The 14776-nt window shown below is 44.1% G+C and overlaps 1 protein-coding gene across 9 annotated transcripts in view; it reads right to left on the bottom strand.

Moving 5' to 3' along the window:
* Window positions 1-691: 691 nt before the first annotated feature.
* BPIFC (BPI fold containing family C) overlaps window positions 692-14776 on the bottom strand; it is a 42582-nt gene continuing 28497 nt past the window's right edge. For 6 of the 9 annotated variants that reach the window (XM_036457416.2, XM_036457418.2, XM_036457420.2 and 3 more), the window contains 7 exons: window positions 14151-14204; window positions 12638-12808; window positions 11931-11998; window positions 4490-4532; window positions 2630-2693; window positions 1821-1897; window positions 692-1292 (listed from right to left, as the gene is read on the bottom strand). In XM_036457416.2, coding sequence (XP_036313309.1) covers window positions 1170-1292; window positions 1821-1897; window positions 2630-2693; window positions 4490-4532; window positions 11931-11998; window positions 12638-12808; window positions 14151-14204 — 600 coding nt within the window. In that variant the 3' untranslated portion in view covers window positions 692-1169. Of the gene's footprint in view, window positions 1293-1820; window positions 1898-2629; window positions 2694-4489; window positions 4533-11432; window positions 11625-11930; window positions 11999-12637; window positions 12809-14150; window positions 14205-14776 lie in introns of those variants that run through there. The other 3 variants (XM_036457417.2, XR_004991288.2, XR_004991289.2) reach the window with 3 other exon arrangements.

The following is a 14776-nucleotide window of genomic DNA, read 5'->3' as shown; positions in this document are numbered from 1 at the left end:
CTCCTGTTCAGTGTAGTAAGTGAGCTTTAAGCGATTTCATTTTCTAGTTCTACCTCTTGTAAACAATAACTTGGGAATCAGAAAGACTTGGATTCAGTTTCTACTTTTGCCCTTCACCAGCTTTGTGTGGTTAGTCTCTCTTGACCTTTGTGTCCTCATCTATAAAATGGGATCATAATTCGTCATAGAGAGGCTGTGAGGACGAAATGAACCGACACTCCTGAACTAACCTACATAGGGTCTGGCGTGTGGTTAGCACTCCAATCAACCGCTGTCTTCCATCTACCCGCCCCCACCCCCCAGATTACAAATAACACAAAAGCAAAGTTTGTGGTTTCTATTAATTTCTTACATCCTCCATGCCAATCTCCCTTTCTTCCTCTTTTGTCCCAATTACACCCCATTGATTAGTGCACTAACAACTTATCATCAAGTCTAGGTTATGTAGGACTAGTACTCTGCACTGCCATTTCACTTAATCTGGGAAGAAAAATATCCTAAAACTTAAAGAAGTGATACAACTTCCAGAGTTTCCTGTTTGTCACTGGAAACACCTAGAGACAAAATCAAGCCTTGAAATCTGCACCACCTCAGTTTTCATCAACGTTAAAGATGCTAAATTCCCTTCCCTCTTTTCCATCTTATTTTATTTCTCAAAGGGACAGGAAATCTTGCAAATAAAAAGACAAGGTTGACATTAATAGAAAACAATTTTAATTAAATACAGTGGACAGTAGCAGTAAATATAAAACACAAAATCCAACATACAGGGAGGGGGAGAACCCTTGAGAGCTGAAAGGGCTGAAGGGATCTCCACTGACAACACCAATTCAAATCTGTACTCAAGAGTTTCTCACACACCTCTTCAGAAGCACAGGCCTAGCTCTTGGCCCCAGAGTCTATAAACACAGCATCACACAACATGCATTGAAACACGAACACGCATTCAAATGACCATCCCTACACATACACAGAGACACACACATCCTGATTTAACTCTTTAACCCAGTTTGCCTCCCTCTGTCCCAGAGGGCTTGAGAAGGAAAATGTTCAGCCCAGGCACTCCACGAGAACTTCAAGACTGCAGCGTGCACTGTTTTCTCCTTCTTGCTTTACAGTCGATGGGATTAAGGGCCATTGACTTCCCGGAGTGGACTCCAAACCAGCAATTAGGGCACTGGTTTCCCTCCCCACTGTCCATTTATGAGATTCAGACCTTCCCAACCATAGAAACTTGGTTGCTGTTTTACGGGCGTTTCATACTTCAGGTCAGTGGAAATCAAAAGGAAATGCTGAAAAAGATGTAACAATGAAGATAAGGTGAAACTCGGGGCATCTACAGCTATAGGATGTCTGGGTTTACCTGAGGGGTGAGGAAATGGTGGTTTCTTTACCAGGTCCTACCGTGTCACATCCTCTCCTCCCCTGTACCCCAGCCATGCCTTTTGCAAGCTCCATAAACCACGTCACCTCTCTGAATCTTACTTTCCTCATCTATTAAATGGGATGAGTACCCCCAGCCTTCCAGGTTGTCTCATGGAATAAAGAAAATAAAAGTGCACTACAGGGCCCTTGTTCTGTGATGTGAATACATTTGGTTGCAAAGAGAAATTGGACCTGGTCTGATTCTAAAATTCAAGATTAAATGCTCTTCATTGTTGGTTGTAAGCTTCAAGAGCTAAACATTTTGTTTATAAAATTCCTTGGGCTCGGACAAAAACAAAACAGAACAAAAATAAAACAGAAGGTAAGCAAATAGAAGGAGGCTTATTCTACTATGGACAGAAATGGGGCAGTTAAGAGACTGTTCGCATTCTTACCTCAAGGACTTCAACGTCTGAATTGACGAATGAGATTTTGTCTGGGCTGGGCAGTGGAAACCCTTGCTGCAGTTTTGCTAAAATAGAAAACAAGATGTAACATAATTGGGCACGGGCACGGAAGTTTTGTCAAGCTTTTCAGTAATAGACTAACAGGCAGCTTTTAAATAATTTATCTTTTCATTCTCCCTGGTCCCATGCTTTCATTTTTTCCTGCTATGTCCCTAGCATTGCCCTGGAAGAGTGGTTAATTAATCCATGCTCAATAGAAATGCACCTGCAATTATGTGCATTTGGATGGCAGAAACATGCTGGCACCTTGTCCAATTTATATTTTGAAAACACCTTACTTTGTGGGTCCTGAGAACAGTCTGATCTCTAATACAAAGTATAATTTAACCAAGCCAAACTCGAGATGCTGCTGTGTGTGAACATTTGTCATTCATGAAAACTGTGTCTATTCAGATGGTGGTCTTTGCATAAGAACCAGAGAGACACTGACCGTGAGGGAGAATAATGCCATTTCTGGCTGAAGGCGACTCTTCACTGTGTAAGGAGAATGGTTTCAATCTCCCTAACTCAACCAGAGATAGCCTTTTTGCTGTCTTCAAGCAGAGTTGTTAATAAGGCTTGGGCCTGGAATGACTAATTTTGCAACCGTATCCTCCATGGTACAAACTTTGCAAATTGTGGCACTGGCCTGGATTCCTAATAACACCTGAGAAGTACAAGCTTTGGGTGGAAAGTCCCAAACAATCCCCAACATTTGGCCAATGTCAGAGTCACGTTGTTTCCCACGGGCCTCTTACCATTGGCCAGTGGGAGGACGCCAAAGTGGAGGATGGAGGACAAAATGTTTTCGAACCTCAAGACCTGAAATGAAAGGGGAAACGAAGTCAGTTGGGCACTTTGAAAGAGCCATGCCTGGTTTGGACCTGCACTTTCCCAGACCTTACCGGGAGGGAGAGCTATAATTAGAATTTCCCCATACAGATACGTATTCTAGCTTCCAGACTCTGAAAGCTATTTTGTGGGAAACCACACTACAGAGTTTCCCAATCCTTTTTCCTCCTTGAGGATGGACATTTCTGCTACCCTTTACCCTGGATCATGGTGACAACAAATGCCGAAGGACCAACAGGTGGCAGCAAACATGGCAGCTTAGATATCTACCAAGTAAGACAATCCTGGACAACTAACACATATCCCAATGAGTAATCTTTCCTTAATTTACTGGGAAGCCCAGCCATAGCATTATGTTATGTTGCATGGTTCATGACATCACCAGAATGCCCAATTTATCTTTAATAAACTATGGTACCCTGTTTCCCTGAAAATAAGACAGTGTCTTATATTAATTTTTTCTCCCAAAGTTGAGCTAGGTCTTACTTTCAGGGGATGTCTTATCTTTCCATGAGCTAGGTCTTATTTTCGGAGGATGTCTTATTTTTGGGGAAACATGGTAGTTGTATAATCTTAGCAAAGTGCTGATTTCTGGGAAGATTCAAGTATTAAAAACTAAATGGACTATGATAAACATGAATTCATTCAATGAATATTTTTTGAACACCCTCTAGGCTTAGCAATAATAAGGACCTCTTTGCAGCTTAACAAGGGTGGCTCTGAAGCAGATTTTCTAGCTTTACCTCTTGTTTATACCACTTTACTGTGTGATGCTGGGAAAGTGCCTTAAGTTCTCTGTGCCTCAAGCTCCTCAACTGAAAAGTGACAATAGCAGTACTAACTGCACAGGATGTTATCAGGATTATACAAGTTAACATTATGCCTGGTATACACTATTGTCATCCCCCCCGAAATAGCATGGTTAGTACACTCTGTTGTTGATAGTGAGCAGTTTGTCTGGGTCTTCCTGGAAGACCTGGGCTCATTTTGCCTCCTCAGGGCTCAGGAAATATTTACAAGGCAGTCAGCTATGCATTCTCACTGACAATCGTCTGTCATCTACCAAATAGTTATGCCACAGAGGTGCTAATCCAGGTGACCCTACTTGAGAACCACTGCTCTAGAATATAAGCACCATGAGGGTTGGATGCCAATTAGAGATCTGGCTGATCTTCCTGAAGCTTGGGAGGGGGCTTCCAAGTTGCATGTTGGGATATATTCTTCCAATCAGGAGGTCACCTGGCTGCCAACCCCCCTCCACACACACAAGGTATCTATACAACCAGCCTTGACCTAATTTTAGGAGATGGATAGAAAGCCTTCGAAGAGCAAACTTGATCATGGCCTAATAAGACATGGAGCCTTGTTCTTTGGCAGTCAGTCTGGATCTTAAATTGAACTGTAGAGGATTATTTTATATATTAAAAAAAATCTTCTTGAAAATGCATTCTCCTCATCTCCCCCCTCTCCCCCACACACATTACCCACCCCCTACCCCCAACATTACACAGTGTCTTAACAGTCTTTGGAGTTCCTTTTAAAGTCTTTCTGAGTAGATGAAAGTGAATTGGAGAGTTCCTCTCTTGTTTAATAGTTAATGAGCTTGGTGAACCGACCAGTAGCTACATAGAGAATTTTTAAAGTTAAAACCTACATTCCTGGGAAAATCAAGTACTCCTCAAAGGCATGGAAAACAGTCATCCAGCTACTCTATAGGAGGATTCACATTCTTCTTGGACAGGGAATGCTAAGGCTCTGATTCCTACCTCAATATTGTTGTGATTGGATTCTGGCAAAGAGAGGCGGAACCTGAAAATAAAACCACAAAAACCAACAGGTTAAAGGAGAAATATTTTAAAACGACCATTTAAATAGAAAGAAACAAAAAAGGTGGAGATTTTTTTTTTTTTTTTAGCTCAATAAGCTATTATTAAAAAAAAACCCCAAAAACAAAAAAACACAAAAAACCACCCAATCTTGTAAGGATATACTGTTCTATTACATTTTTACCCCTATATTCACTGCTTAAGAAGCAGGGCAGGAATAACAGAAGGTCAGGGTTCCCCAAGTGCTTTTGCTCTGTGGTACTTAGTCTGTTGGCAACTTGGAATGCAGAACAACCTTAACATATAATTTTCAATCAATAGCCATACCAAACCTCGTCTCCCGTCCCCGAGGCTCCCGGCCCCAATCTCCTCTGCTCTCTGAACCTAACCAGGGTTGGGAGAACAGTTCTAGGTCTTCTTGCTCTGAACTCAACCTCATAACTTCTCTGATCCAGGATGCTACATTATTAATAAACATGACAATGATGATGGTGATAATAATGACACTATATGACATGTCCTAGTTTAGGAGATTTACACACATTTTTAAAAATAATTTTTTTTGGTTAATCCTCACCTGAAGATATTTTGAGAGAGAGAGAGAGAGAGAGAGAGAGAGAGAGAGAGAGAGAGAGAGAGAGAGAGAGAGAGAGAAAGGGAGGGAGGAAGAGAAAGAGAGAGAAACATTGATGTGAGAGAGACACATCAACTGGTTGCCTCCAGCCCTCATCCCAACCAGGGGTAGGGAACGAACCTGCAACCCAGGTACATGCCCTTGGCCAGGAATTGAACCCACGACACGTTGGTGCATGGGCTAATGCTTTAACCACTGAACACACCAGCCAGGGCTAAACTTTTTTAAATTTAAACTTCACAGTAATCCTGTGATAGATGCAGTTATTGTTGCCCCTTTTGCAGATGAGGAAACTGATGATCAGAGAGGAGAATTAAATTACTCAAGTTTCAGAGTTAGCAACTGATGGATCTGGATGACAAATCTCACTCTGCTTGACTCTAGAGTCTGTGCTCGGCTGAGGCCACAGCTCTCAGGAGGCTGTATCACTTATATCATTTTTTATCTGTTCAATTATAACACATTGGGGAAACGTTAGCTCTGACAGCTGTCTGGTATCACAGGCAGTGGGGGGAATTGTGAAAGGTGTTGCTGGGACGTGGGAAGGGATGCCTCCTCTTGGTCACACCACCTCCTATGCACAAGGCAGACCAGGTTGGAAATCTGGCCTATATACAGGTGGAACACACTTGTGAGTTTTCCTTCTTTTCGTTCATCACAACCCCAAGCCATGACTGGCCACTTCGGGACCACCTGCTATGAGTGAGCTCATCTGGGGTTTCCCACAAACCAACTCTCCTTTCCTCGTTAAGGCCATCTTCTGTCTCTCCTTGTTCTCTAGGCACACTCACCAGGTTTGCTTACTGATGGGCACTTCTCACTGTCTGCAGAGAAACAGGCAGAGCAAAGAGCAAATTCTCCCTCCCGTTTCTGAAAAACACGTGAGTGCAGTTCAGACCATGAGGTGGCGACTCAGTTCAGTGCTTTGACCTTTCATTCTCGGCCAGGCCCCTAGCCTGCAGGTAAAGCCTTGACACTAGGAACCTATTTTTATGACAGAACTACAGAGTCCTTGGGGAAAACGGGAGCTCAAATAGCCTTACTTTGCAGACATATAAGAATATAGCTTATTTTTAAAGTTTTGGAGACAGTTTATTGTCCTGATAAAAAACCAGAGTGAAAGTGCAAACTCTGAAGCTTGGCAAAGGCCCTTAATGATCTGGGCCAATATAGCAAATATGACACAATGAAGGTCAAGTGCAGCAAAGCATAGGCACTCACAAAGCCATGTCTCCAACCCCGTGGCCACAGCAGACATTGGAAATCAATCCTGCACTCAATATCTACTCTATAATAATTGTTTATCTCTTCACCTGACTGTGAACTCCTTGAGAATAGAGATTCAGCCTTAACTTTGTATTCCAAGATTGAGTACCGAGGCACTTACAGTTCATCCATCCATCCATCCATCCATCCATCCATCCATTCATTGATTCACCCAGCAGATATTTACTGAATACCTAGTAGATGTCAGTCCTGGGACAGGTGCTGCAGATATGATTGTGAGCAAAACCAGACACAGCCACTGCTCTATTATAGGCCCGTGGGAAGGCAGGCATTAATCAAATCACCCACTGATGAAGGTGTAATTGCAGATTGTGATAACTGCTCTGGTGGAAAGAAATACATTCATGGGGCAAGTGAGAAAGGAACCTCATCTTACTTGGTGGGTAGAGGAAGTTTTCCAAATCACAGAAAAATGTCCTTGAGCTAACATATAAAGGATGAGCAGGGTTAAGCAGGCAACAGGGGAAGGCAGAGAGAAGGGGTCTGGGCAGAAGTTGTGAAGGCCCCGTGGAGGGAACAGAGAGCAGGGTGATGCTGGAGAGGCAGACGGGGTTGACCCGGCTGGGTTTCTCAGGCCATTTTGGAATTCTGATATTTATCCTAAGAGCAAGGAATCGACAGAAGGTTTCTAAGCAGGGAGGTGATGCCTGTGTTGTGTGAAGATCGCTCTGCAGCACGGAGGGAAGACTGGCAGGCGAGAGGTTTCCCAGGTGCAGGGTTTTATTTGTGTGAGGGATAAAGAGAAGCTGTGTGTGCAAGAAGCAATTAGAGAGCAATGCAAAGCAGTGTTTATTCAGGTGCTCTTTTGCTGCAGGAAGTCTGAGAAGGTGGGACAAGGTAAAACAGCCAGCGTGGGTAGCATGTATGTGTGTGTGTGTGTGTGTGTGTGTGTGTGTGAGAGAGAGAGAGAGAGAGAGAGAGAGAGAGAGAGAGAGAGAGAGAGAGACAGAGAGAGAGATGGGGAGGGGGGAAGAGGGAGGAGCGGGGGGGATAAATTGCCCTTTGAGAAAAGCACTCTGTATACTACCATGTCCCTTAGCACCCAGTACTATTGCTGCCTGAAACTGAGTGTTTCTCTCACCAGACTGTGGATCTGGAAAGTAGACATCACTGTCCACTCTACTCTCTGTATTAAGAACAGGGCAGAGCACATAATAGGTGCTTAATACATTCTCAATGAGTGGATATTTGGATAAATGAACAGATAAAGGACATGGGTGGGAGAGTGTCTATTAGAACTGAGGTCTCTTTGAGGGTGAGCCAGCAGAGTGTTCACTTTAGGAAACCCTGGGAAATAAGGCTGGCTGGCTTGAAAGATAGAACCAATAACTGAAGAGCTAGAAACCCCAGGCTGTGGATTCAATCTAACTAGGAAAAATTTTGAGGGGAGCCCATTCCAGCATTGAAGGACCCTCTCAAGCAGGAAGACTTCCCTAAATTTTTAACTCAATTGCCTTCTGCAATCTGGAAATTCCCCCAAAGAGTCAGGGAGAAGGGGAAGAAGTCATTTGGGGTTCCCTTCTCAGATGGAGCTCCCCCACAAACCCCCTGTGACATTCCTCTGTCCTGGCTTCAACAGTCGTTCAGAGGAAGGGTGGAGATGGAGGTCTACATGATGCCAAGTCTGAGCTCTATTGACCTGTCCGAGCACTGTTCCAACAGAAACTGAATCTATTCTTCCCGGACCTGTTTTCCTCTCTGGGTTTCTCTCCAGATGGCTCACCTGGGCAGCTGTTTACCCGCCCAAACTTGAGGAGTGGAGTTAGGTGGTGATTCTATCTGCTTGCAGTCAGCTATATTTGCATTTTCTGCCAGTGTTGTATGGGAGGGGTTGTAGGGCTTGTGCGTGTGCATTAATGTAGTGAGGTGGGGTGCAGTTTGGGAGCATCCAAAGCCTCAATCCCATAGCAACGTCAAAAAATGACCCAAAGTTCTAAATGGTTCAACACTAATGTACATTTGATTGCTTGCGATTAAGAGGGTTAGAATGGCACCATCTGGATGCAAACCGAATAAGAGAAAGTGTTGTTGTTTAATTTGGCCTCTGAAATAATCTCAAACTGTCTAGGATGTGGGCCAACCTGTACTGGAGTTACCGCCAAACAGAACTGTGTTTGGAACGAAATTCTCTACTGTTGATAGGGCAGTGAGAATCTGATGTATGACTGAGTGCCAACTCCCAGCTTTGAAGACCATCTTGGTCACACTGTGATCCTAGAATGGGGAAGAGAATGAAATACCACTGCTAGTAGGAACAGATCTTTCTTAGGCGCTGATAATGTGCTGGGTATTGTGCTTTTCACGCTTTAGCTCATCTACCCGTACAGCCATGCAATGGAGAGCTGCTCCATTTTGCTGGTGAGGAAACGGATACTCAGAGAGGTTAATTAACTCGCTCAAGGTGCCACAGTTCCATATGACTGAGGTAGAAGTCACACTCACATATGTCTGACGTTAGAGCCTGCGCTCTTTTATTTTTATTTTTTTATTTTTATTGATTTTGTACAGAGAGGAAGGGAGAGCGATAGAGAGTTAGAAACATCGATGAGAGAGAGTCATCGATCAGCTGCCTCTTGCACACCCCCCACTGGGGATATGCCCGCAACCAAGTTACATGCCCTTGACCGGAATCGAACCCGGGACCCTTCAGTCCCCAAGCCGACGCTCTATCCATTGAGCCAAACCGGTCTCGGCGAGCCTGCGCTCTTAACAGACATAACCAAAGAGGTCAAGTCTATTATTTATACTCCCGGCTTTGGCTTTCTTTATCCTTCCTTTGCTCAGTTCCTTAATGCAACGAGAAAGGGGCTGTGTCCAATGCCAGTGCCTCCTCTATCACTACTTATCAACGAGGAAGGTCATGCTCCCTGTTTCAGTTCAGTGTGACTCCATGCTCACGGGTTTCTGCTTCTAGGCAGAGTATCTATTTTCTAAGTTTTAGGTCTAAGTCTTATTTTCTTTCTTCTTCTTTTTTAAAAAATATATTTTATTGATTTTTTACAGAGAATAAGAGAGAGGGATAGAGAATTAGAAACACTGATGAGAGAGAATCATCGATCAGCTGCCTCTTGCACATCCCCTACCGGAGATGTGCCCACAACCAAGGTACATGCCCTCGACCGGAATCGAACCTGGGACATTTCAGTCTGCAGGCCAACACTCTATCCACTGAGCTAAACCGGTTGCAGCTAAGTCTTATTTTTTAAGTCTCAGCTCTTCACTACACCAAAGGCACTACAATCCAGTAAATAAATACTGAAGGCTGTGAAAACAGACTCACCCGGATTCACGTTCTGGCTCTGCTGCTCAATAGCTCTGTGACTTGAGTAAGTCATTTAAGGCCCAGAATTGAACCATGGGGCTAATAACACCTACCACCAGGGTATTCACTCAATCTACAAACATTTATTGAGTGCCGTGCCAGGTCCTGGAGAGAAATAATCTATGTGCAATGCTTGGTACAGGACCAGAAGACAGTAAAGCCTCAATAACACAGAGCAGTCACAGGGCAGTAGAACACACAGCGATTTCTCTAAGCACCATCTCAGGACAGGGGAGTGAGGTGTTTTCTGAATAAGGGAACTCTTGAAATGATCTTGTATGACCGAACACCACTTTCTGCTGGCTGAGGCCAGCCCCCAATTTTAAATAATAGCCACAGCTAACATTTCTTGAACACATAACATGCACTTTACATGTATTAACTCCTGTATTCCTCACAACACCCCCTGAAATGGAAACTTGCCTGGAGACTGGGCTGGGATCCGAACCAGCTAGTCTGACTACAAAGCCTGTGAGCTCACTACCTCTCTAGCCTCACCTCTGGATGTGCCTCTGATTTCCGCAGCTGGTGTCTATGCAGGCGCGTCCCCCCTCCCCCCCCCAGCAGCTCCAGAAAGAACTGCTCCAGGCAGGGGATGGTTAGAAAGGCGGGGTGTTCTGGAGAGCTGTATTTGGAGACCCGGTGACCTCAATTCCCCTCAGGGATGTTTCCCTGATCCTCACCCGCTTTCCACTCCTTCTTGCTGTGTCTCTCTGACATCATCAAAGAGGAAACCAGCTGGTCCTGAAAAGCAGCGCTTGCCTGCGAAGCCCAGGTGTGGAGACACTGGCTGGGGTGGCCCGTGTGGGCGGTGGGGCAACCGTTCTCGCTGCCAGAGGCTAAGGCCACTCTTCCAGCATACCTCTGCTCCTTGGCAAAGCCCTGTCTCTCACGTTGGCTGCCTGAAGTCTGAGTGAAGCCAGGCCCACTCACCTTGGTCACAGTCTGCTCCTTGCCTGAGGTTTGCTATCATATCCCCTTGCAGGGGCCACACTCAGGCTTATGCAGGTAACCTGTGCAGTTAGGTCAGGCCTCTGCTCAGAAGGACCCTGCTCAGTTAAATGCCTGCTGTCTCCAACTTGAATTTCTATATAATTTTTGAGCAGGGGGTCTGCATTTTCATTTTCATAGGGTTGACTGGTGTGCTTATGCAGCTCCATATTTGCCTTGTTTCATTTAGTATTACAGGTATTTTATCGAAAACATCTTGCAATGGGAGAAAATGGGGATATATGCAATACTTTCCACAACAACAAAAAATTTTTAAAAAGAAAGAAAACGTTTTTCTACAATAGTCCTGATAACTATCAAGTTGACTGATGGCTACTGACTTCCTTTCCCCTCTGTTGGTTTCCTATTCTTTTTGGACTCTGCCGTCTTTGTCTGTTTTATTCTTTGTCTATTTCTTCCTTTCACAGGTTTAATCTGGGCCATCGGATCATTCTGTAGACCCGCCCCCCAGGTGGTCTGAGTCATGGCTTCAACTATGGCATCATAGGGCTGAGGAAAATGGGCTGTTCCTCCAAATGGCCATTAGTGTTCGACGATCTGTGTCCATGACCTGCTCAAGCCCGTTCACACCACATGGCTTGCAGCTGAGAGCCACTCAGGCCGTGTGGCTCAGGCTGGTTAAACTCTACCTTAGAGTAATGAGATATGAGTGGCAGAGCCTGAAGGTATCTCAGGAATGATTCAGTCCAACTTCATTATTTCTCAGATAAGGAAGCTGAGACTCAGTGGTCAATAGACTTGATCACGGATATGGAAGCAGTGAGCAGGGATTTGAAACTTCATTCCTTGACCTCCAAGTTTTATGCTCGGTGGCATGGCTTCTGAATTTGTTAAAGAGGAATTTTAGTTTTATATGGCTGTACCATTAGGATGTGCATTTATAGTAAGTAATTATATTACTGTGCTGCCCTATTTTAGCTGAATACTATTTAATGGGAAGCAAAAAAGAAAATGTTCGCAACATATTTTTAAATCCCTACTTTGCAATGATCTGGATGATTGTAGGAGAAGTGTGTAAGGGGGATTCATGTTCTATCCAGCGGTAACTGCACTTGTAATCTTTGTCTCTATGGCCTGTTGATTTACTTATGGTGAAGGTTCCCAACAGTCAAATCATTTGATCTTACCTGTTCAGAGACAGGGAGCAGATCAGTCGTTGTCCCAGAATAACCAGGCTGACACTGGTGCTAGCGACCTGCAGACAACAAAAGCATGGATTGCTAAGAGGGAAGCTCTCTGGCCATAGATATTATTCCCTAGAGTGGAAACATCATGAGCTCCATTCCCCTCTCATTCTGAGAGCTATTTGAAATAAATAAATATAAAAATGCCATCTTTCGGGTAAGAAAACTAACTATAAAGACTTCTGCTTGAAGATCTCCTTTAAAATATTTTCCCCCCTCCTAATCTCTCTTCTCTATGTAGTGTGTGTGTGTGTGTGTGTGTGTGTGTGTGTTGGGGGGGAGGGTATTTCGCTTAGGTTTGTTGTATTAGTCCCTTTCTATTGAGTTGTATTTGGCCTTCTTCTGCTCAAATAAACTTGAATTCCATCTTGATTAGCTTATTTCAAGGGAAAAGAAACTTGGCTGTCCATGTGACTGAAGCAGAGGGAAGGGCACATGGGGAGCAGAGAAGGGCACAGAGCTATTTTACAATGTATGGGGGTTGAGCACTGGCCTCTCCTAGCTCCACACACTCTTATCTCAACCCTGTCCCCACCCCTAACTGATACATCACTTCCCACCCCTCCAAGCACTTAGACCGCTGCTGGTCAGTGGTCTGCTACAGGAGAGGATTGGCACCCACAGGCCGCCCTCTGATCCCACAGACTTACAAAGTCCATGGAAACGATGCTCTCGGCAGTCGAATTCTCAGACTGCGTGAGTAACATGATGGAAGCAGGGATGTCCAGGGTGAAGTTCCCCGGTAGCAAACTGATCACGGGAGGCTCTGTGGCCATGATCCGAATCATGAAGGGCTGGGACAAGATGTAGATCTCCGCAATCTGACCGGGTTCAGGGAAAAAATGGAGATCAGGGATTGCAAGTTGATGAGTGAAAGTCACAAATTTGGGGGGGTGGGGGAGGAGAGACACTAAATCTGACATCATGCAGTAAGAACAGACAAAAAGCTCCTTAATAATAACAACAACAACAACATGCAAAAAACAAATAATAATGGCTGAGGTTTATGGAACACACACTGTGTGCCAGGTACCAAGCCAAGGCTGTTTGTATCATCTCATTTAATCTTCACAAAATCCCCGTGAGGCAAGTTCTCCCCATTTCACAAATAAAAAAAGTGAGTCTTGGAGAGGTTTAGTCATCTTCTCAAGGTTCCAGGTGAGTAAGTTGTAGAATTAGGGTGATTCAAGATCCTTATTCTAACTCCAGGATGCTCTAAAAATAGCATGTCTCGCCTGGCTGGTGTGGCTCAGTGGTTGAACATAAACCTATGAACCTGGAGGTCATGGTTTGATTCATGGTCAGGGCACATGCCCAGGTTGTGGGCTCAATCCCTAGTGCAGCATGTGCAGGCGGCAGCCAATCAATGATTCTTTCTCATCATTGACGTTTATAGCTCTCTCTCTTTTCCTCTCTAAAATCAATAAAAATATATTTAAAACAAACAAACAAACAAACTTACAAACAAAACAAAAACAGCATGTCTGTCTTTGTCCTCAGGGGGAAGCTTGAGCCTTTTATACACTCAGTCCAGCACTCAGGTGCTCTGAGGCATGGCACTAATTGCTGCTTCACTAAAGGCACAAGCAAGGGCACTAGCTCTTCATTTCCCATTTAAGCTCATTATTTCCAGCATGGTGGAACCTTGAGGGTGCAACGGATGATTTATCTTTTGAACTTAAAATCCTTTAATAGTAAGATGTTCAGTAAATATTTGTGGATACTTGAACAAGAGAAAAAAAATTCCTCAAGAATGCAAACATGGCCGAAACCGGTTTGGCTCAGTGGATAGAGCATCGGCCTGGGGACTGAAAGGTCCCGGGTTTGATTCCAGTCAAGGGCATGCACCTTGGTTGCAGGCACATCCCCAGTAGGGGGCGTGCAAGAGGCAGCTGATCGATGATTCTCTCTCATCCATGTTTCTAACTCTCTATCCCTCTCTCTTCCTCTCTGTAAAAAATCAGTAAAATATATATTTTTTAAAAAGTGCAATGTAAACATTAAAAAAAAAAAAAAGAATGCAAACATGGACTCAGGCTTGCACCAAAAAGGAACAAAAAGAACCCCCAAAATAAGAAACAAAAGTAAGAACCCTCAAATATTCTGGAAGTAATTTCAACAAAACCAAATACACTATCAAGGAGTCAAATCCTGACAACTTACCCGGGAGAGAATGTTGCCAACGCCTTGAGAATTTCGAACCAAATGGCTGGAAATCTGGAAAATGAAGTCCATCATGTCAGTGTAAGCTTTTTACCTGAGGTTGTCTTCGCAGGGAAAATACAGCTTTCCCTGTAACGTGTATGAATTATGAAGCTGTTGCACCAAAAAAGGTGTTTGAAGGCAATTTACCATTTTTAGACCAACCCCAGGAAACATGAGGCCCAGGGAAGTACAGTGACTTGCCCCTGGGGAGTCCCACAGGAGATCCATTCCTTCTGAGTAAGTGGCTTTTAACCTTGGGAACACTGTGTACTTCATATATGTGTGACCTCTGTGTAAATATTCTAGATGTTTTGTGCTACTGTCTTCATTATGGAGACATAAAAGGCTTAAGTAATTTATCTTCACGGATGGGTGGTTTTCAAGTCTTGGAGCTAAAAGTGTCTAATTTTCAGCACTGTGTGATAGCTTGTATGGCCAGCTTAGTATTTCGAACATAAGGTTTATGACAACTTGCATAATTAAGACCTACCGAATGAAGATTCATAAGGGATGCTCAGTAAAAGTTGTTGGTTGGCAGGCTGGAAAGAGGGTTCTCATATGCAAAAGGGAGGGGCATGGCAGGG

This window comes from Pipistrellus kuhlii, unplaced genomic scaffold (genome assembly GCF_014108245.1).
Source record: "Pipistrellus kuhlii isolate mPipKuh1 unplaced genomic scaffold, mPipKuh1.p scaffold_m20_p_3, whole genome shotgun sequence".
Taxonomy (NCBI): domain Eukaryota; kingdom Metazoa; phylum Chordata; class Mammalia; order Chiroptera; family Vespertilionidae; genus Pipistrellus; species Pipistrellus kuhlii.
Note: the sequence above shows the minus strand (reverse complement) of the source record. Positions and strands in the feature narration are given on the sequence as shown.